This window comes from Tiliqua scincoides, chromosome 1 (assembly GCF_035046505.1).
Source record: "Tiliqua scincoides isolate rTilSci1 chromosome 1, rTilSci1.hap2, whole genome shotgun sequence".
NCBI classification, from domain to species: domain Eukaryota; kingdom Metazoa; phylum Chordata; class Lepidosauria; order Squamata; family Scincidae; genus Tiliqua; species Tiliqua scincoides.
The window spans coordinates 185,128,183-185,151,986 of NC_089821.1; the positions used below are offsets into that span (position 1 = coordinate 185,128,183).

Here is a 23,804-nt window from a genome sequence, read left to right on the forward strand (position 1 = left end):
AGCATGAGGTATGTGAATCTAACATTCTTATGCATCATTGCTTTTCCTGAAGGTGGCAAGCTCATTTTTGCAGAAATAGAAGTATAATGTTGGGGAAAATTAAACCTCATCTGCCCCTCTGACAACCTGCAAATGCTGCCATACCATAGGTCTGTGCATCGTAAGACTCGCTGCCTTGCTTGATGTGTTCAAAAAGATCAGCTTCTCCTACATTTTGTTCTGACTGATTTGGAGTCTGCTCTGCTTCACTGCTGGCTTCCACAGTTCTCAGTCGCTTTTGAACATGCTGACTGTGATCCCCTGTTGAGCGCTCATTGTCAGCTTCTCCAGGTTTTCTCTTAAAACTCTGAAAAAAAAAATGAGCAAATTCAGCCATTCAATTTTGTTGGGGTTTAAAAAAGGAATATATTCAGGAGCTTTAAAGCCTATCTTGTTACCAGAGAAGGTAACTGGCATTTAAGAAGATTTCACTAATGGCAGAATAGGCCTGTGAAGGCTGAAAAACCACTGCATCTAACATACCCAGAGTTTTGCAAGTGGCACACCTCTTAAGACATCAGCTCTGCTGATACTAAGCATGTACAGACATATAAAACCACATTGCACTATATCACATCGTTGGTCTATTGCAGTGATTTTCAGCCTTTTTCATCTCATGGCACACTGACAAGGCACTAAAATTGTCAAGGCACACCATCAGTTTTTTGACAATTGACAAGGCACACCATGCTGCCAGTGGGAGCCTACAATCCCCATTGGCCCTACTAATAAATGACCTTCCCCCAAATTCCTGTGGCACACCTGTGGACCACTCACGGCACACCAATGTGCTATGGCACAGTGGTTGAAAATGGCTGGTCTATTGGGTCAGTACTGTTTTATCTTTCTATCAAGAATCCTATTAAGCTGAGGATGCCAGGCACGTAGGACCTTCTGGTTGTATGACAGATGCTCTTCCATTGAATGATGTCCCCTCCCAACCTACAATCTAGGATTCTCTCACAGCCTATCAGAAAACACAGAAATGTGTTTCCTAGCTATGTACTTGTTAGGTCACACTGGGGGGTGGGGTAAGAACACCAAATTCAGAGGAGCCTCAATAATCAATGACATTCATTTAGACACCACTGATCACAACTTAGGCAAACCAAGGCTCTGTGAGCCTACACAAACACAGTGGTTACGCAGCGATTAACTTGTTTAATGCTATTTTACAAAGCTTCAAAATATGAAAGTATTAAAAACCTGTGTATTTTGTTTGCTTTGCTTCCGAGAAGCCAATTGCGCCATAAATTCAGATTCATGTCCTCCTGATTGATTAGCATCAGCTGCTCCACTTCCATGTTCCTGAAAAAGAAGGCACCAAATAAGATATTTGCTGCTAAAATGGAGCACAACTCCCAAAAACAGTTAGGAAAACACATAATAAGTTTTGGAGTACAGGGTTGGAGGGACCCCGGAAAATGCATATATTCTCAGTTTCATTTTAAAATCACTAACATTTCCAAATTCTCATCTTCTGACCATAATCTAGTTTAAGATAATGTCCATACCAAAAGTCAAACTTTTACTGGTTGTAGAAGGAACTTCTCATATCATTATATCACTACAACGAATTGCTTGTGCCACATACATACAAAAAAATCTAGTACTAATTTGGTAGAATGACAGGCATTGCTGCCCTAAAAACTTTTATCTTGAAGCAAGCCCTATTTCTTAAAAAATATTTTGATAGCTTTATTGTTATAAAAAAGTTATTAATGGGCTACCTGTCATCTTTTGCCTGCTTTGACTGTACAGCACTAATGGCTGGGATGTTATATGAATTGCTCTCTCCCCACATAAAATGTAAAAGATGCAGTCACAAATCTTCCAATTGTGTCTTACAGTCTGTGCTTGTAATGAACAATGCTGTGAACCTGTATGCAATCAGGCATCAGAAACGTGGCTAGCCATACATGCTGCATGCTTTTAGAATCAGTCTACTGTTCAGGGTACTGACCTACTGAACCCAGTGGCGTCATTAGGGTTCGCGTTACCTGGTGTAGGAGGCCAGCGCGTCACCCCCATGCACTGGGTGGGGCAACACTCCAGGTGGTGGGTGTGGTGGTGATCTACCATTGGCCCCCCCCCACTGGTTTTTTGGCTGTACTTTTTGAATAAAAAATACTTCAGAATAAAGATATTTCAATACAGTTTGTTTCATTGCATTCTACATGAAATTACCCATTGATATGTAACATGATTGTATTATTTTTACAAACTGTGGTTTTAGTGATTTTGATCACTAGTGGTGTCACCTGCCCCCAGGGTGTCAACTTACTAACACCTTATTGGAGCAGTTCTCAAACTTTTAGTACTAGGACCCACTTTTTAGAATGACAATCTGTCCATGACCCATCATAAAGCAAATTAAATAATTATAAATAATTAAAGTACAACAAATAATTAAATAAAGGGAAGCCAGCCCTGTCCCACCAAGTGAATTTTCTCTGTAGCCTGCCTGAAATAACACCCCCAGCCCCAAAAGAGAATCAGTCAGATTTTCACTCCTACCCAGTTCAATTCTTATATTTCAGGCAAATCACTATCAGGACCCACCTGGCTTTACAAGTCTGAGAGTCCAATCCTATGCCTGTCAACTCAGAAGTAAGTCCCATTATAGTCAGTGGGGCTTACTCCCAGGAAAGTGTGGATAGGATTGCAGCCTAAAACAGAAAAAAATTCACCTTACCCTGTCAAGCTTCTGTTTCATTCTTTTTATTGGTGTGTGTGTGTGTGTGTGTGTGTGCGTGCGTGCGTGCGTGCGCGCGCCTTCTGGGGCATTTGTTGAGCTCCAGTTGCATCAAATCAGGACCATTCTGGTGGCCTCAAATTTCCCTTTGCCTGACCTGCCCAGGAGCCAAGGCACGTTTGCTTACTCGCAAGTAAACGCAACCATGTGGCTTAGTTTTGCTTTCCATAGGGCTCAATACATTCACCAACTTGGAGGGAGGGACCTCCTTCTCGCGTGTTTTGTTTGGGCTACATTCATTGGATCAGGACCATTCTGGTGTTGCTGGATTCCTCTCAGCCTGCACTTTCTGACGGACTAAGGCCAGTTCACCTACTCACAAGTAAATGCGCGATATGGCTCGGTTTCAACTTTCCATTGGGCTCCAAGGAGATATTTCACTCCGTTTTTTTCATTGCATTCTGCGGGAAATTCCGCATCCAACGGTATATAACATGATGGGGTTACTCCTAACCACCGCGATTTTAGTGCGTCACTCCCCCCAGTGTGCATCACCCCCCCTTGCATGACACCCGGTGCGGCCTGCATGACCCGCACCCCACTAGTGATGCCACTGACTGAACCAGACGAGAGGAGTTTCATATTAAGGAGAAGTAGAATATATAGTATTAACACGGAATGAGAACAGCACGTGCTTAGGCAAAGCAGGGCTCCTTGAGCTGAGCAGAGGGTGTGCAGCCTTTTAAGCTGTGCATACAATTCTATGGATTGGGGCCGATAATTATTTATTTTTTAACTAGTGACAAATGCTTTCAACATGTTGAAAATTGCATTCTGCACAGTACAAAAGGCACTGTGGGATATTTCCAGTTTACCTCTTTAGTTTGGTCCTTCTCAGATGCTGTTCCAGCCAGCTCTACGGCAGCATCACTCTGAAGGTTCTCTTCTCCAGCCTGCCCATCTGTTTCATGCTCCATTCTCTCAAGGGGTTCAGGCAACTGTTCATCCTTGTCAGGATTATCAACATCCTCGTCTTCCTGAAACAATTAATAGTTTTAGGGGAATTAGTAATATAAACAATTGGAAAAGATTGGCACTCATCTACACAAAGTCTACTTCTTGTTTAAGAACTTACATCCCAATCCCACAGGGCAGCAGCACTAGTATAACATGTGCTACGACGAGGACAGCGATCACAAACGTGCTGGTAAGTACTGTGTGACAAGATGGGCAGTAGGAGGCACCAATGTGAAGGCCTGCACAGGCACACACTTTCAGCAGTGGGAGTGGTACCAGGCGCCGAGGACAGTAAGCGCAGTGTCAAGTGGTGCAAAGTCAGAAGGGGGCAGGAGAGGGAGGGGTTGGGGAGGATGGCGATAGATGTGGGGGTGGGCAGAGATGGCAGCAGAAGCTCCAACCAGATCCTATCCCCCCTCCTGGGCCCAATCTGCCAACACATGGCTGCTCAGACTTGTGCTAGCAGTTTTGCTGGTGCAGGCCCAAGTAGTCCATAGTGGCTATTAGGGCTTACCCTGGGGTATGGGGACATCTGTCCCCTTACCTTGGAGAGATTCCAGCAGCCTTATTTCCTGTGCTGGATTCAACAATGGCTATTTCAGTGCTGCAGCATTGCGGTATGGGCAGTTTGTTTAGGATCTGACAGCCTATTATTGCCACCACACAATTACTGGAAGTTTAGCCTTCCAGCTGGATAATAGTTGGTTGGTTGGCAACCTTCAGTCTCGAAAGACTATGGTATAAGCCTACAGCACCTGGTATTCCCAGGTGGGATAATAACTTCCACAAATATTCTTCATATGCAACCTCAGAGGAAAAAATAAATCATATGAAGGATGCAATTTCTTCTATATAACCTCTACCAATAAAAGAAATAAACAAAACCTGGGGTTGAAGGCCTTGGTCAATATTAGGAACGCCCCCTTCTCTCTGATCTTCAGTGGACTCCTTTTGATCTTCTGCTGGGGAATTTTCTTCTTCTTCCCCTATATTTTCAGCAGGATGCTCTGTGTTTTCTTCTGCCTTTGTTTCTTCCTCCATTTTATCTTCTTCACCTTTATCTTCAGAGGACTCTTTTTCAGTTTGCTCAGAATCTTGACCATCTGCGGTCATGTCTTCAGAATCCCCCTTCATCTCGCTCTCATCTATATCCATTGTGGTTTCTTTGGTCTCAAAGGGATTTTCTCCTAATGCAAAGCATGCGACTTTTCAGAATAATGACAGAATGCAAATTTAAGATGGTCTCCTATAGTATAAGACCCACCATATAAGATGTCCTAGGGTGTAAGACCCACTCAGCACAGAGGGACTGCGACTGATGGAGTATAGAGAGCACCTGTATTTTCCCCCACCCCCTCACATTTTGAAATGATTATTTTGTGGGTTTTTGAACATCAAAAATACTTCAGACACTTTACAGCTTTACCTTCTTCTTCTTGTTGTTCTTCTTTATCCTCAACATCTTCCTCTCCATTCTCTAAGTTCAAGTTGTCAGGGAGATCTAATGATTCCATTTCAGGCTGCTTCTCCTGTTTTCCATAGTAGGGATCCACCTCATTTTCATCATATTCACGCTGTTAAGTAGAAGAAAGACATGTGAAGAGTGGACGGGAGAATAAGAAGGGAAAAACTGATTCAGAGCCAAAATGTAAGGACTCCAAGTTATGTTTAGGCCAGCCCAAACAAGAAGGATCCCACATTGCATTGAAAGAAAGCTTCCTCCATGGAAACAGCTATTATTTATCATGGGGGGGGGGAGCATTCTGAGCTCTGCTATCACCCAGATATCCTCACTCTTTTTCAAACCTTGACAAGAACTCTTTATTATGATTGTGAACTCTGAATAGGAAAAAAAATGCAAACCCTTTTACAAATGCACCTGATTTTACTAACATTGTCACCAGAAGACAGAATTCTGCATGTCTTCTGTGAGGAATCCACTGCAATCAACAACGGCATGACATTTGTCTCATTAGGGCATATGTAACAGGATACACATCATGAAATTACCACACCAACAGATAAACTTAGACTTCCAATAAGTACACACACAATATTTTGTAATTTCATACAAATTATGGACAGCTATGCTGGTGCTTTTGGGCCAGGCTGGCAAAGAAACAGATGGTTTGAGTAGCATGCATTTCAACTTAAGCACAAACTAATGGAACCTTGAAGTGGGTCTGGAAACCAAGTCAACCAAATTAACTAAAGCAGTAAATTTAGTAAGTAACTAAACCACTAAAATAGAGCAAATGTGTAAAAAAATCTGAAGTTACACTCTAATTAGCCTATTGAGTTAAGTAGTCCTATATAATAGTCCAGTCTGGATGTGACTCACATACAACTGACCGAAGCAAATACTAACTTCTATGCATATGGTCAAAGATGGCAAAAAGCACCCTAGCAAAACAATGTCACCTGGGCATCAAAGACAACGCTAGATCTAGGAGCAGTTCCAAGCTAGGGACTTGGGTCCTTCAGAGATAGTATGATCCCATCCAGGACCAGCTGTACATCACTATCCAAATCATTATATTTCCCAATCTGTTCTAGAACGTTTTCATTTTTTCTGGATTACACTATTTGTTAGATTTATATTCCGCCTTTCTCCTTGAGGGGCACCCAAGGTGGTCCAAAAACATCCAAAAACATCCATTTCTGCTCCTTTACCCTCATCCATCTCAGAATCATCTAGAGGCCCTGGTTCAGAATTATAACTTCCACACTGAGATCATCTGGTGAAAACTGCATACAGGTGCAACCTATTTATCCACGGATTTTTTATCTGCAGATTTATCTCAATCTGCAGGGAATTTATCTGAATCTGTGGGGGGAACTGAAAGTTGAACACACCTTTGCCTCCCTTGCCCTGTGCTGGTGTCTTGCTCCATTTAAGGGCAGCCCAAAACACTGAAAAAAGGCTCCGCCTTGAACAGGAAGGGAAATAGTCCTGGAGCCATGGAAGAGGTTCCCCTTGGGAAGGAACAGTAAGACTCCTGGAGCCCCTGAGCCAGCATAGAGGCTGAAGAGGGGAAGGGGGAAGACCTCTGTAGCCAGAACACATGCAAGGTAGAGCGTGCGCGCGCTCTCTCTCTCTCTCTCTCTCACACACACACAGGTGTGGTAGTAACAGAGGAGATTGCTTTAAAAAAACCCAAGGAGTGTTTGCTGAATTCCTCCCCCCTTCAGAATGAGATGGTGCAGGCTCTCCTTGCTCCAGCCTACACAAACAAAACAGCCCATCAAGCAAGTCTTCCCAGCAAGCCAAAGCATGAGATTTAGGCTACAATCCAATCCACACTTTCCTGGGAGTAAACCCCATTGACTAGAATGGGACTTACTTCTGAGTAGGCAGGCATAGGACTGGGCTCTAAAATCTTCTCCACACTTTCTTGGGAGTAAGCCCCATTGACTAGAATGGGATTTACTTTTGAGTAGGTGGGCATAGGACTGAGCTCTCAGGCTATAATCCTCTCCACACTTTCCTGGGAGTAAGCACCATTGACTACAACAGGGCTTACTTCTGAGTAGGAATGCATAGGACTGGACTCTTAAAAGCTCAGCATCCCACCTGTGAAAGAAGTAGGGACAGGTGGCAACAGGGAGGGCTGAGTACAGAGCAGAGGGCATTAATAATAGCTGCCTTGGTTTCCTTCCAGTCCCAAGTGCCAGGCTGTAGCATATTTGCTTAACTCTAAGCAATTTGTGTAAAACACATCATTTCCTGGTCTGAGTTAACACATTTTGTTTTTTTCCTAATTGCAGGGCAGCAGGGAACGGAACCCATGTGCATAAAAAGGCTCCACCTGAATTTTATAACAACTGAAATTACAAGTCTAATAAATGCACCACATGTGAAACAAGCCTTCTGGAGACTATTTTACATGTATACAACATTTTAGAAAGCAGAGTGATTTAGTGTAGAGATACTGGAATACATATAGCTCCTCTTCCCTGAATTCCTTTGTAATGCAGGGACAAGATTTAGTTTGAACTAACAAAACTAGAGGCTGTGCGGTCATGCAGCTGCTACTGTGCCTACAATTACTTGCACATAATCTTTTGCAATAAATGGGAATTTTACATATCCTTTAATACAGAATGGATACATTACTGTTGTGGTGAACATTCTTGTATTACCTCATCTATTTGTTCATGGATTTTCTCTTTGATTTCCCCATCATCTTCTTGCCTCTCTTTTTCTTCATCTTTGGGTGATTTCTTATCATTTTTATTTCCAACATCCAAGTTGTCATCTTTGGCCACAAGTTCTGAATCGCCCTAAATTGTAGTAAAATGATACCCATAGAACTTATTTGGTTGTAATTGCTATTGACACTGCTATATACGCAACTGGAGGTCAAAAACTTCACTAAGATCAAACCAGAGGAAGCACTCAGCATGTTTTGAGACAAATAGCAATCTTTATAAGGAAGCCCTAGTTATGATACTACAGTGGCTCTACAAACAAAAAATGGTTCAATAGTTATGCATTCAGTTTGGTTCAACTGCCTAGCTACAGTATGTTCTCAGGACAGCACATAATTGTTTCTGCTTTTTACCTCATCCATTCCTGGTCCCGTTTCCTTTATGTTGTCCTCACTGTCGCTCTCGTCATCGTCGTCCTCATCGTGATCTCCCCAAAGCCTCTCATCTAATTTGTCAGCCTCAGCATCTCCAAGATTTCCCATTTGTTTATCCAAGTCTTCATCTTCATCAGATTTTTCATCATCTTCTACACAAGATAACACATCTCAATGTATAAATGCATATATAAAAATTCAAACGACTGAAAGCACACCCCACATAACATAGCTTTGCTACATTCAGGTTTACTATGGATCTGATACAGAGGGGTTGAAGCTTGGTGGTAAAGCACATGCTTTACATTAGCTAGATGGACTAAGGGTTTGACTTGGTATAAAGCCATCTTCATATACATGGAGTCTCCTGGACATTCTGAATGGCTAATACTTTCTCTCATAAGTAGAAGGAGTATCTAGATCCAGTTTTGGTGGTCCAAAACTGTTTAGGCAATATGTATCAAGCAGATCACTCCACTATCTATCACTTGTATGTACCTACATTAATACTAAACATCACGAGAAGAGAGATATTGGTTTTCTGTCTCTGCTACACGCAAGCCAAATCTACTGATATGCTAAATACACACATACGTTTGTCAGAATGCTATACTTCCTCAGAAAAGTTAGAAATATTCAGATCAACAGTTTAACAAAACATGTTACTGCAAGATGTTACATAGCAAGATGCTGCTGCTTGCAGTTCTGAATATAGTCCTTGATCAGAAAGAGTTATAACCACAATATATCTCATTTACTTAATTACGATTTAAGACCATCATTACAATTTTCATGATATTGCACTTCAATTTTGCTGGGTTTTGCACAGAAGTAGGATACTAAGAAAAACAAGTGAACTGCGAACAGTCAAATTTCTAAATACCAATTTGTGTTCTTGAAGCTGGTGGAGTAATATTCCATGACAGTGTATCTCAGACTGTGGATCGGGACCCACTAGATGAGTCACGACCCAATTTCAGGTGGGTCCCCAGTCAGTTCAATATTTTATTTTTAATATTAGACTTGATGCTGCCATGGTGGGTGACTGCATTTGGGGTAATGTTACACATCTGTACTTTTAACAGGCTACTATGTATATGCTTTTAACAATGATAGTCAATGGGACTTACTCCAGAGTAAGTGTGGATAGGAGTAAGTCCCAGGATTCTTAAAAATTTTCCTGCTTGATGATGTCACTTCTGGTCATGACATCATGTCCGGTGGGTCCTGACAGATTCTCATTCTAAAAAGTGGGTCCCAGTGCTAAAAATGTGAGAACCACTCTTCTATGATAATTCTGTAAGTATATTTCCAATTCTTTTGCATGTCAAATGTTTGCAAGAAAAACAAAACCAGAAACAAAACAATAGGTGTTTCAATAGAGGTGTTTCAAATCTCTAATACATGAATGAGTTTATATGACAAGACCAAGAACATTTTATTCAAAGCAGAAAGATCCTAAACTGACCTTAAAATCAGGCTCAAGCCCCAAAAGCACTGTCAGTAGACAGCAGCAGGCTATAATCTAAGTGATGATTGTGGACAAGCCCTGGAGAACTTCAGCTTTAGAATCTCACCCTCTCCTCCATGTGCTTAAGAAGAAGACGGAAAGCTTTTGCATTTGTTTTTAAAATATGCACGACTCAACATGTTATCTGTACTCAAGCATTGGTTTCTTCCCACTCTACATGTACAAGATACAAACCAGAACAAGATACAAACCTTGTGCTCCTTGTTCGCCATCATAGGTTTTCCCTTCAAAATCCTCTGACATTTCAATTGCATTATCCTCTCCTTCAACATCTGGCTTAGATTCTGGATCTTCATTCTCCTCTTCTTTGCCCTGCTGGTAAGTGTCTTCAACCTGGTTTATTAAATCAACAATTATTCTGTGAGGTGTTTTCTTATTTTGTATATAAAGAGCAATAATTTTTTTTTTAATGAAACTACCTTAGCAAAACAAACATTAATACGGAGCAAACATTAATATTGAGCAAAACAAACATTAATACAATAATCAGAGTCTAGCTAACACACCATTTTATCCTCCAAATCCGAAGGTTATCATAATGGCTTTTTATATTATTTACATACTTTTTTTGTAGAATAACTGCAGTCTGCTTTTTAAACTATGAAACCCATTAAACTATCACATGACTATAGCTCAGTAGCAATCATTCACAGAACACAAGAGAAAAGTAAATGAATCCTTACTTTTGACAGATTAATCATATACACCTCAAACAAGACCTGAACCCAGCTATTTTGAAAGCACTCTCCTAAACTCCAGTTACACATACCTGATCTTCATTTTCTATCTTGTCACTCACATCCTTCTTGCCTTCACCTGCTCCAATGCCACCTCCCTCATAATCATGGAACTCAGTTGCTCCCTGTCCTGAAGCATCTTCCATTAGTTCTTTCGGTAAACAAAACCCCTAATAATGAAATACAAACCCCTTCAAGCAGATAGTAACAGTTTCAATGAGCTTCCTATGTTTCCACAGGATATTATTTCAATATAATTCAATCATTGTGTGCGAGTTTTTTTTCTTCAAATAAGCTCCACTTCACAGACAACATATAGGATAAGTCTGCACATCTTAAACAATTTGCAATTACCTTATTTATAAGCCAATTGTCAAAAACTGGTTCTAATAATGTAGGATTTATTTTTCACTGGGAGTGAGAAAAATTTCACAAATGTATTTTTGGAATCTTCTATCTCTTTATGGCACTGCCCATCACCATGGGCCCATTTTAAAATGGATTGTGTTTAGTTTTTAGAAGTGAATTTCTAGATCAGTGACTTTCAACCTTTTTCATCTCATGGCACAACAATGTGCTAAAATTGTCAAGGTACACCATCAGTTTTTTGACAACGGACACGGCACATTAAACTGCCAGTGTGGAGCTCTCCTCCCGCAACGGCCATACTAATAAATGAACCTCTCCCAAAATTCTGCGGCACACCTGCAGACTGTTCGTGGCACACCAATGTACAGTGGCACACTGGTTGAAAATTGCTGTTCTTAATGAGAAGTTGTGGGATGCCAAACAAGCATATGAAATTGCAGGAATTTCTGTTTTGTTAAAATCAGAATGTTTCATATTCTAGAAATGCAGCTTATACCACTGGAAAACCAAAATTGCACAGTACGTAGCAAAATTATGACCATTTCCGTTTCTAGACTCTCATTTCAATAAAAAAGTGGTAAAAGTGAAAAACTGAATTTGATATAGTCAGAGATCAAAACTCATTAAGCTAATGATGACGCTGCCTTTTATATACTCAGCCCATTTGTGATGAAGTTTTCTAATATGCTTATTTACCTTTCCATCCCCTTTTCCCCAAATAAACTAAAAAAAGGAAGTGAGAATTTCTTACCTTCTGGGCAAGTTCAGTAAATATGTTAGCTAGAACTGAAAGCAATTTTCCAGTGCTCCTATGGGTAACCAAGGCAATAGTGAGGTAGAAGAGGAGAATATTGGAATACTTGTCAAGTATTGGCATTAAACGCACCAATAAGCTGCAAGATTGATTGAAAAGCTGTGGAAGAAAAAAACATATTTGGGAGGGATGTGCCAAGACAAAGTAAGCTTAAATTACTTCTAAGGGCAATCAAAAAAGAACCTGAATCAAGAACTTGCTTGAGAAAGTCAAGCAAGTTATATCTCTCCTTAGACCAAAGAGCCATGAGCAGCCAAAAGAGTTTCAGTTGATGAACTGTACCTTGCACTTGTAGGCTGTGTAATCTTCTCCGTAGGATTTCAATCGCTCCAGGAGTTCTGAAATGACTGAAATTATTTTCTGTACATGCAAAGAACTCACATCGGCACAGACATCTTCATCCAGGAACTTAGTTAAATGCCCTGACACAAGCCTGTCAGTTGAGGACTCTTCCCCTTGAGTAAGAAGTACAAACAAAAAATTACCAAAGACACATAAATAAGAGTGGCACATATAATTGTGGAGAAGGTCACAGCACAATATAAAAAAGAGAACTGACAATGCAATACACAAGGATAATAATCTGTAAATTCAAAGCAACTTTGAATGCCCTTTGGGGAGATAAAGCAGGGTAGAAATTCAGGGCGCAGTCCTAATCACTTTCCATCACAAACATAAGGGTAATGCAACTTCAAGGTAAGGGAACAAACATTACCATACCTTGAGGAGACCTCTGTGACTGCCCCCCAACTGCAGGATGCAGCACATGCCCCACTAGCACAGCTGTGCCAGTACTGGAAAGTTGGTTAGGATTGTGCCCTTAGTAAGTTAGTAAGTGAAGTAAGCATAGGACAATCATCAGTGCAAATTAAAAAGCAATGATAAAATCAAGAACCTACCAGCAAACAAACGCAAAAAATAATAAATGATAGTAATAATAAACTACTTATAGCCCAATCCAAACTATAACTTGACCAACAGGAAAGATGTCTGAAAATAAAATGACACAGTCCAGACTCACCATCCTCCTTCAGGGCGGTCTCAGCATTTTCTTTTTCCCTTTTTCTTTCCACTAAAGATTGAATAGCACTCAGGATAGCCTGGATTGCAAGTTCTACTTGTTCTGAGAAGAGTTCTACAAATCCATCATCCAACTTTTGATCCCCTTTAAAGAAACAGTAGAAATCTTTATTGGGAGCATACCTACAATGGCCTTACAAAGAAAGCACTTTTCTACTACGCAAAACAAGGTAATGTAATTTTTTTCAATCTCAAGGTTAAAGTTAAAGGCTGGCTGAGAATTCTGCTAATATTAAAACAAGCTTGGAGTTAAGCAATCCCAAGTAAAGAGAACTCTGGTTGTCCTAAACCAGTCTTTCCCAAACCTATAATTGGGCAGTTAGTTAACATGCAAACATCTCAACTGAAATTAACAAGCCCACAGTTTAAATAAAGAGGGGAAAATATTACCATCACCACAGTGTGAAATTGAACTGAACAGTTGTGTTCTCCAGATAGCGAAGTCATCTACACTTCTATTAATTTCTCCCTGGATGTATACAAGACTTCTGATTAACGCCATCTGAGGTGCGGCCTGACTGACTTCCACCTCAGGCAGAACGAACAAGGACTCGATATCCTGCAGTTGGGTTGAAATCTTCAACAAACATTCTATCCCTGAAGAGCAAACTTCAAAGCTTTTCCTGTAATAAACCAGAAAATGCCAATGTTTAAAGGACGACATTTTCACTTGAGTATTTGCTGTAAGTAAAAAACAAGACACATCACATACCCAGTGAGTTCAGACCATCACAACACACTACTCCTATTGCACTAAAAGAAGATTTGATGCCAGGAAAAACCTGAGGTGTATTTCACAAAAAAACAAAAAACAAAAACAACTCTCAACATTTATTAGTAAGAGGGGAAAAAAGACTTCTTCAACATTTTATTTCTAAAATGCCTTTCCTGACCAGGGATTTTTGCTAACTGGAAAGCTAGGGAAAGAATACAAAATGATCAGACACAAATATCAGTAAGGTAGACATGCAAAGTGTTCTTCTGTGTGGGTTTCCAAAGAAAGCTTACTACAATAATGGCTCTTGATTGTGTCCCAATCAATTGTGACTTGATAAGGGAGCACAGCTGACGACTGCTAAATCGCTTTTGTATAGCTCCTATAAAAAGTACAAGCAATGGCTCTCTCCCCAGAATGATTAACAGGTGATTTTCCCCAGAATGCAGGTGACTGCATCATAGACCTCTATGGGTGGGATGTCAGTCCTACCAGCACTAATCATCTGGCTCAGGACAGTGGGTTGGAAGCCGAACGCAGGCTTCGTTTGCCACTCTTATTGGCACCGTCAAAACTGACAACAGACCATTCTTTTAGCAAGTGCATGCAGCCATAACGTTCTAAGATAAGGGAGCATGCAAAAAAGAAACAGGACAAACTTTTCCCCAGCACCAGACTATGCACCTCTTACTTACCAGGAGTGGAAAAGAGTCTCACAAGACAGTTGCCTTATTTTGTCCACGTCTGCTTTTACCAGTTTGACTGCCACTAGCATTTCTTTCACTCTAGAAGCCAGCTGCTGACACAGTGGATCATGTTTTCGCATCTTGCATCCAGAAGGCAGCTGATCGGCAGCCACTGGAGTGAGATACTGTAGCTCTGAAGGTATTCGCTCAGACCCTGACATCAGAACAGCGGCTGGATTCAATTCAGTTCCTTCAGCTTTTATTTCTGTCCTGGGAACGTTCAAGGGTTGGCCTTCTGGACAACATTCTATAAGCCAGGACAGCTGTTCCAGGATCATCACACACTGCATGGCAAGGTACTGCAACTTGTCAGTCCACTGCTGAACCCCATCTTGAGGTGGAAATGCTACTACATATTCATTAGAAGCAGTTAACCTGGCTTCAATCTCCTGGATGCAGCTCAGGAGATTCCTGTTCAGGAAATTCAAAGTTAAGAACTTTATTGATGTTCAAAATACCATCACAACACATCAGTTAACATGTAGCAGCTGGGTAGATCATGGCACTTGCAAAGAGCCAGACAACTCTCCAGAAAATGTGTTTTCAAAAGCACAGATCTGAAGAATTATTTACCAGAGCAACATCCAGATCTTTGGTGTTGTGACACACCCTTAGCAGGACCTCCCTCCATGAATGGAAAGAGACTCTCTCTTTTACAAAGATCCACTCTGCTTGCATTAGGACCTTTTGCATGGGTGCAGCTCTCGATTCTCAATAGGTTGTGGCCTAGAATCAATGGGGCACAGTCTTCAGAGTTGCTCCCCCATCCCCAGAGGTGTAATCAAAACAGGAAATTGAGGAGTTTTCAATGCACGCACAACCCTAGAAACCGCAGGTCTTTTCCTGTCTGTGTCTCACATTGTTCTCAGTTCTAGTAAATTACTTGCTGAGAGAATCTATGTAAAATGGTTTCATTTTTTTAATTGCCACTTTCATTTGATTTTGAATACTTTCTTTTCCAAAGGAGCTAAGAGAGCGCACAGAAAAAAAAGGTCAAGTACCTCAGGATAATCCACTGCTCTGTCAAGGTGGTGAGAGAGCCCCTCTGCTTGACAAGCATCTTCATGAGGTGTGCAGTGAAGCCTTTACATCTCTCAATAGTACCTAGTCCAATTTCCTGCAGGGATGAGATAGGCAGTTTTATTCTTTGTTTAATATTTGCCACAACACCACAGTCCTCTACTGCCATTAGCAAATTAATTAAACTTTACTCTTGTTATTTATTAACATTACAAAGTAAGCAAAAGCAAGCTACTGTACAACTCAGTCTTACGACGTTTACTCAAGAACAAGGATAAATGGAATACTCATAAACGTGCATTGCAGCCTTTAGACAGTTTTCAAGCAAGTAACACATCCAAAAAAAAGCAGTATTAAAAGAGTCTACATTAAAAATAACAGAATTGGTGCAAAGCCACAGAAAACAAATTTCCTACTGCAAAAATTTTCGTTACAGGGTTAAGTCCTCTGTATGATGAACACCCTACAGCAGGGGTGCTCGATAGGTGAATCGCGATCTACCGGTAGATCGCGAGGCAAAATGAGTAGATCGCGGAGTGCTGACCCCCCCTTCAGGTGCCTCTGGGAGGAAATGCCCGGAGTAAGGCCCATTGTACTCAATGGGGCTTACTCCCAGGTAAGTGTGGCTAGGATTGCAGCCTCACAGCCTAATCCTAGGCATGTCTACTCAGGAGTAAGTCCTGTTATACTCAGTGGGGCTCAAGGTACACCAACATACATTGTACACATTTATTGGTACATAGAGAGATGTATGTATGTATATGTTATGATGGCGCGAACATTGTAAAAAAACCTCTGGTAGATCTCCGGGCCTTGCTGGGTTTCAAAGTAGCTCTCCAGCCAAAAAAGTGTGAGCACCCCTGCCCTACAGGCCAGACCTAGGGGGGACAGTTGCCTGAGGAACATGCACTGAGCTGGTGGTGACACCTTTAAGGCTATTGTAAAGTAGCTGCTGACAGCATGCACTGCCTGGTCACTGGGAGCGGCCTCCCATGTGTTGGAGAACAGCTGGCAGGGTAGGTGGGGTGGGTACATGGTGACAGGTCTGAGGAATGGGGCAGTGACAGAAGCAGGGAAGATCTGGTCTGGGAAGGGGGGCAGGTTCAGGTCAATGTGAACTTGCACCATCTATCGAGCTGCTGCAGGTCGGAGTTGGCCCACAGCAGCTGCTGGGACTTATCCCAGAGCGAGAAAACAGTTGTCCCCTTATCCCAAGGAGGCCTCAGCATGCCAAAATTCCCCTGTGGGATACAGTGCGGTCTGTACTGGCGCTGTTGCATCACCACATGGGGAGTTGCAAAGTACTGGCCTACTAGATTCTTGATGAAGGAAGCATTTCACATCCAAAGCAAGCCATTTTCAAGTTAGAAATTATAAGAACTGAACTGCCTATTGAATTTGCAATATAAAGAAAATTTAAAGATAGGTAAATGAGGAGTAAGTATGGTTTGCCAGCCAACTGCTGAGCCACCTGACAGTAGCATCACCTAATCCACATCCCACCGGCTTGTCCACCTGTCATTTTCTCTGACAGGTATACTGAACCTAAATAAATTCTGTAATTCAGTGTCTTATTAAGCGTTTCTGAGTATGCGAGTAAGTTTAGCAACTGGGGATACTTGGTAATAAATATGATACAGAAGTGAAAGGCTAGTAGGCTTGTCTGTGGTTTCCTTTCAATATCTACAATGCAGGCAACTTTGAACATGTCTCAGAAAAACTTATACTGATGTGAACGGAAGTGTCAAATATCTGAACGACCAAAGATTCAATCTTGCCTATTCAAATCTGCTAAAAGAGAAGACTAAACAAAACCTCCTCTAGAGTTATTTTACCTTTGAAGGTACTAATAATGCTGTTTGAAGCCTACAGTGGCGTGCAAGAGACTGATAGAAGTACTTTTGGCATCCATCCCAGGATGAAGAGATCTCAGAAAGTAACCTGGAAAGTATAACACTTTTAGCCTCTCAAGATTAAAAAAAAAATTATGCAACCTCAAAGTCTTCACATAACAAGGTATGACTATACAAGTTTACTGAATAAAACGGTAATCTCTGGACTTTAACTTTTAAACTCCAATATTCTAATATTCTACTATAATTTCAATTTGCAGATGTCACCTTAAAATGAAGACCACTCCAACTAAAATATCCTTATTAAAACTAAATTTCCCACAGGCCAAATTTAGAAATCCCAGAAAGCTACTTCTGCCCTTTGAGGTCAGCACCATAGTCTTAAAAACAAAAAATACATACGCTGCATTCAATTTGTGTGTGCAGTTAACCAAGGTTAATGCACTGCGCAAATCCAATGGATGGAGAAAAAGTAGATCCTGGGAGCTTTTAGAACGAGACCAAATAAGACCTTTGCGATATGACAAGCCTAGAAAGACAAATACAAATAGCACTTAGTCATTTTCCTTCTAGAGATCAAAGACAAAAATATGAAGTTCAGTAGCTTCCCATTACACTTAATTTTAAACATATTTCTCAGACGTAAAGTTCTTTCCAGAAGAGCACTTAGTTAATGGGATTAATATCACCAAGATATAATGGTTCTACTCCCAAGGTCTTTCACACACTTATGGCCTTGTGAGGAAACTAGACCCTCCCAAAAAAGAAATGAAAACAAAACAAGAACTAGGAAAGCCTAAGAGGCCACCTTTGATGAAGATAATTCCAAAACCTTGTGCCAGTGGTTGAAAGGAGCTGAAAAAGAGCGAACACACAGATCTTGCCTTGACAGGCACGTACTTATAGAGGCCTATACTTCCTGTGGCATGACTGCAAAATGGCACAGTACTGTGTTCATGTCTATGCTTACTAGAAACAGCTAACAATCCTGTTTGGTTGACATATGACATCAGGTTACGGGAATAAATGAGTAAGGTTTGGCTTCCTGTTGTCTCCTCCCTATGTGCTGCATTCACATACATAAATTCTGGCTCACAGCAAGCTATGATTTGACTCCTCTCCAAAACAGAATTGGGAAACAAACCAAGAAGGAGACACACAAAGCCTGTTATAGCAAATTATGGTTTTGCATCACATGTGAGCCAATCCAGAGAGAGACTAGAAGCAATATTGTTGCAAAGGCTGGTTCAGTTTCCCCTGTATAGAAATGGCTGAGGCACTTCCTCATCCTCATGCTATCCTTTTAGAGTTGTGCAGTATGTTTAAAAAAAAAACCTCAAGGTCAAACAATGGCACAGTGTTTGGGTATTACACACAGTGGATTGTATCTCAGGTTCACCTATACTCTTCAATGTGTGCAGAGTGCATTATATGATCTGATGTCTGTGTGTACAGCTATATATTAGTACACCTCAACCATGTGATCCACCTGTTTCGAAAAAAGATGTGTGTAGACAGATTGCATAGGAACAGTGCACTTGCATGCAGATGTGTAACAAGACCGAATGTTATTGCGGGATGGGGAGATTACTGTATACTTTTGTTCACAGGTCATATCAAACATAAATGGTCTCATCTCACCTGTAGTTGCAAGGTTTTTAAAGAGCTCCGTTAGAGCCCTTTGTTTTTGCACAAGTAAATGCTTGACCTCTGACTTCTGTTTTTCTTTATCTGCTGCTGGGTTCACTGACATATTTTTCAGTTCCTGGGCAGTGAAAATGATGTCACCTAAAAAGAAGAAGAGAGCTAGTAGAAAACATCTATGTAGCAATAATTTCAGCAAACTCATTCAAATTCAGCAATGGGTAACGAACACACTTGACAAAGCTGTCTTATGTTAAAACAATTTCTAAAAATACATTTGTCTTATATTTTTTCCAATCCTGAATGTTACTTTGTAGGTTGGCACCCATCATAGTTCTGTAGTGCTTACCAGTGAAACGGTCAAGATTCTCCACCAGGTTCAAAAAGGAGCTGTTCTTCACTAGAGTTGTGCATATCTTCTTCATTCGCTTTGTAAGCTTTGGTAGGCGGCCCTGAAGGGATTCTGGATGAAATGCATCTCCTTGGAATTCCTCCAAATAAGCAGCCTGGGAAAGATTCACAATAGGAAAGGCAAAATGACTGAAATCAAAGTGCTGCATTACAACCTATGGATTTATCAATAGCTATGAATGTAATCTAGATTGTTATCTTCTTCATGCCCTGCTTGTCAGCATCTCTGGGGCATTTGTCTGACCTCTACTGGAGAAAGAACGCTGGATAACATGTACGAGGGTCGCCCAGAAAGTAATGCACCACATTTTTTTTTCTTCAACAATTATTTATTGAACACAATGAAACTTACACGCAAGAAAGAATGATGTTTCTTCTACATTCCCTATTTTTCCACGTAATCTCCGTCCAGTTCTATGGCCTTCCTCCAGCGAGATACAAGGGCATGTATGCCCTGTCGGTACCACTCCTTGTTCTGGTCACGAAGCCATTTCTGCACTGTGCGAATCACCTCTTCGTCATCCTCAAAATGTCTTCCGCGAATGGCATCCTTTAATGGCCCAAACAAGTGGAAGTCTGAGGGAGCTAAGTCAGGGCTATAGGGTGGATGGGGTAACACAGTCCAACCCTGTTTAGTGATGTGTTCCGCAGTCCTCAAACTTGTGTGAGGCCGAGCGTTATCATGTTGAATCAAACATTCACCTGGGTTGTTATGGCGCCAAAGTTGCTGGAAGCGCTTCTTGAGTTTGGTTAATGTCTTCACATAAGCTTCAGAATTAATGGTGCTGCCTCTTGGCATCACATCAATGAGTATGACGCCCTCACAGTCCCAAAACACAGTGATCATGACCTTACCGGCAGAAGCAGTTGCTTTGAATTTTTTCTTCTGTGGAGATTGAGGATGACGCCATTCCATCGACTGTCGTTTTGTTTCGGGCTCAAAATGGTGAACCCAGGTTTCATCACCTGTACAATCCTGGACAAGAATGCTTCCCCCTCATCTTCAAAACGTTTCAGCAACTCAGAAGAAATGTTTTTTCTGAGAGATTTGTGGTCCACCGTAAGACAGCGCGGAACCCATCGTGCACACACTTTTGAGTAATCAAGAGCACAGATGATTGCATCCACACTTCCTTTGCTGATTGACAGCTTCAGCGCCAACTGCCTAGTCGTTATGCGTCGGTCCTCGCGAATGAGCACATCAGCAAGCTGCGTCTTGTCAGGTGTGACAGCCGTGGATGGCCGCCCCGAACGCTGCAAATCTTGGACCTCTGCCGAACCGCCTTCTAATGGCCTCACCCTCTGTGCCCAGTGACTAACCGTACTTCTGTCGACTGCAGATTCCCCATAAACTGTACACAAACGTTTGTGAATGTTCCCAACAGTTTCTTTCTCCACAGTGAGAAATTCAATGACGACACGCTGCTTGTAACGTACATCACTTACAGATGCCATTTCGAAACACTGCTGCAGCTACGCTATCTGTCTGAAGAAACCAAAAATTTGTGTGCGCACTCCTGAAAATTCAAATAATATATATCTAAAGTTTCGCATTCGTACCATTACTGTAGGCTGAGAAAAAAATGTGGTGCATTACTTTCTGGGCGACCCTCGTACCTGTGGCCTGATAAGCAAGCCAATTCTTACGTTAGACTGTGTTCTTGACCAACTGAATGATTATAATGCAAGATATTCCAATAGTATCCAGACATGCAGAAATCTTGTGGTACAGAGTTCTTGGGAATGCACCATTTTGAGCTGCAGGTGGGGAACTGCATGCCTGAGTCCTCTCCCAAAGTAAGGAACTGTTCGCACATACTAAACGTCAGTGAAGAGACTAGAAAAAACTCTTTTCTGTCATGCTAGTTTTCCATTCACAGGGGATTTCTTCTATAAAAACGTTTGAACGTGCAATTCTCCATCTGAGGTTTGCACAGTCCCAAAACTCTGTACCACTTTTAAATTATGGAGCCCTAAAAGCCACATGAGCTCACATTTTAGTAAGACAACACTGAGTATTAAATTTATGTTCCTTAGTGCCATTTTCACATTTCATGTTCTCACAAATACAAACGCTTCTAACAGTGATTTATATGTGCACAAACACACAGAATTATTTGTATGTGCATATAGGGAATCCAACACACAGGTAAAAATGCTAAATGTTTTACCTGAATGCAGGTTAAAATTCCACATACCTGAACAGCATATGTTCTAGCAGTCAGTTTTCTTCTTAGCATGTCATTCAAGTTTTGGATTTTAGTTTCTTGATTGTCAGCCATTTCCTGCCTCTGCGAAGAGACTAGTTGTTCTTTGGTTGTCTCCACTAAGGCAGATTGACAAGGTTCACTCAGAGCAGCTTCAAACTTCTTAATAAATTTAAACAGCGTCCTAAAGACAAGGATAAAAAGAATTATCTCTGTGTACCTGAGTGCTATGACAAAATGGTAAAAGTAACTGACATAGTCCAGCACTGCATACAATCCAATTGTTAATCCAATAAATTGAACAGTCCAATACAGTCAGTGGCGTCACTAGGATTCATGTCACCCGGTGTGGGAGGCCTGCACGTCGGCCCAGGTGGTGTGCGTGGTCATGTACCATCGCCCTGCCCACACTGGTTTTTTGGTTGTACCTTTTGTTACAACACAGATATTTCAATGCGGTTTGTTTCGTTGCATTCTGCATGAAATTACGCATTGAATGATATATAACATGATGGTGCTATTCCTCCGAATTCTGATTTTAGTGATTTTGAAAACTTGTAGAGTCACACACACCTGTGTCAACTTACTAACACCTTATTGCAGCAGTTCTCAAACTTTTAGCACATGGACCCACTTTTTAGAATGACAATCTATCCAGGACTTGATGTCATGGCCAGAAGTGACATCATCAAGCAAATTAAAATAAATAATTAAATAATTAATTATAAATAATTAAATTAAAAGAAATAATTTAATAAGGGGGAGCCAGTCCTGTTCCGCCAAGTGAATCTACTCTGAAGTAAGTCCCATAGTGGTCAATGGGGCTTACTCTCAGGAAAGTGTGGACAGGATTGCAGACTGTGAGCTCAAGCCTATGCATCTCTACTCAGAAGTAAGTTCCAGAGTGGTCAATGGAGCTTACTCTGTAGTCTGCCTGCAATAACAACCCCCCAAAAAGAATCAGTGAGATTTCCAGCCCTCTCCAGTGCCCAGTTTAAAGTTCTTCTATTTCAGGCATATCAAAATAAAGAGCTACCTGGCTTTATAGAAAACATTCCCCTTACCAGTTCAAGCCTCTTTTTTGTTCTTTTTAGTGGTGGGGGGGGGGGGGGCTGCCTTCTGGAGCATTTGTTGCACTCCAGCTCCATCAGATCGGGACCATGCTGGTGTCCTCACATTCCCCTTTGCCTGGCCTGATCACAAACCAAGGCAAGTCTGCCTACTCGCAAGTGGATGTAACTGTGAGGCTGCTTTACTTTCCATAGGGCTCAACAGATTCGAAGCTGGGAGGGACCTCCTTGGGTGTTTTGTGGGGGCTGCATTCATTGGATCAGGACCATTCTATGTCCTTGGAGTCCTCTCAGCCTGCCCTTTCCGATGGAAAGGCAAGTTCACCTACTCATGAGTAAATGCGGCCACATGGCTTCATTTCAGGCTCAACAGACTCGCAGCTGGGAGAGATAGGACTTCCTTCTTGGGTGTTTTTTGAGGCTGCATTCACTGAATCAGGACCATTCTGGTGTCGTTGGATTCCTCTCAGTCTACCCTTTCCGACGGACTATGGCAAGTATGCCTACTCGTGACTAAATGCACAATACATCTCACTTTCACTTTCCATAGGGATCCATTCATTTTTTCTTTCCAGTTTTTTGGCCATAACTTTTGAAGGAAAGGAGCTATTTCACTCTGGTGTTTTGCACTACATTCCGCATCCAACGGTGTATGGCATGACGGGGTAGCTCCTAATGCCGTGATTTTAGCGTATCATCCCCCGGCGTGTCACCCCTCCGGCGTGTCACCCAGTGCGGCCTGCACCCCCCGCACCCCCGTAGTGACGCCACAGTGATTCCCAAGTGACTTAACACTGGTTCGTAGGCTATTTGTGCAATAGTGGAAAGATTATTCTTATCAAACTGACACGTTAGGCACATGCAGGCTAGTTAGAGGCCGTTTACTTTTACAGTATCCTGGTCCATGAACTGCAAGTTGTGCACAAGCCAAACTTACCAGTCCCACCCTCTCACAAGAGCTGGGCTGATCCTTCTGGCACCGGATCAGCGCCTGGGATTCAGGGGATAGAACCTAACTGAGCAGGAATCAGCGCAGTAAGGACTCCAAGGCAATTATTGACACACTGAGGCAAGAGCAACCTGAATCAGAGGACATGTTTGTCCTTAAGACCATAGGTGTTTAGAGATTTTGTTGTCTTCAGATAATGGATTCCAGGGGTGAACACCCTTTGGTTCAAACTTTTGCTGCGCAGGGTGCAGAGAGGAGCTTCTTAGCCAAGATAGATGGGCAAAAGGTTAAGAGTGACATGAAAAAGGAGATGGAACCAAA

The 23,804-nt window shown here is 41.6% G+C and overlaps 1 protein-coding gene across 1 annotated transcript in view; it reads right to left on the minus strand.

Annotated features, from left to right (window-relative positions):
* Positions 1 to 23,804, minus strand: part of MDN1 (midasin AAA ATPase 1) — a 126,816-nt gene that overhangs the window by 9,731 nt on the left and 93,281 nt on the right. The window contains exons 73-92 of the mRNA XM_066612686.1: positions 21,456 to 21,648; positions 19,196 to 19,352; positions 18,844 to 18,990; positions 17,605 to 17,731; positions 17,185 to 17,290; positions 15,331 to 15,446; positions 14,279 to 14,740; positions 13,259 to 13,491; positions 12,810 to 12,953; positions 12,071 to 12,243; positions 11,726 to 11,887; positions 10,638 to 10,775; positions 10,060 to 10,201; positions 8,317 to 8,489; positions 7,895 to 8,035; positions 5,178 to 5,325; positions 4,637 to 4,938; positions 3,610 to 3,771; positions 1,246 to 1,347; positions 145 to 346 (exon numbers count right to left, since the gene is read on the minus strand). Of these exons, the coding sequence (XP_066468783.1) occupies positions 145 to 346; positions 1,246 to 1,347; positions 3,610 to 3,771; positions 4,637 to 4,938; positions 5,178 to 5,325; positions 7,895 to 8,035; positions 8,317 to 8,489; positions 10,060 to 10,201; positions 10,638 to 10,775; positions 11,726 to 11,887; positions 12,071 to 12,243; positions 12,810 to 12,953; positions 13,259 to 13,491; positions 14,279 to 14,740; positions 15,331 to 15,446; positions 17,185 to 17,290; positions 17,605 to 17,731; positions 18,844 to 18,990; positions 19,196 to 19,352; positions 21,456 to 21,648 (3,530 nt within the window). The remainder of the gene's footprint in view (positions 1 to 144; positions 347 to 1,245; positions 1,348 to 3,609; positions 3,772 to 4,636; positions 4,939 to 5,177; positions 5,326 to 7,894; positions 8,036 to 8,316; positions 8,490 to 10,059; positions 10,202 to 10,637; positions 10,776 to 11,725; positions 11,888 to 12,070; positions 12,244 to 12,809; positions 12,954 to 13,258; positions 13,492 to 14,278; positions 14,741 to 15,330; positions 15,447 to 17,184; positions 17,291 to 17,604; positions 17,732 to 18,843; positions 18,991 to 19,195; positions 19,353 to 21,455; positions 21,649 to 23,804) is intronic.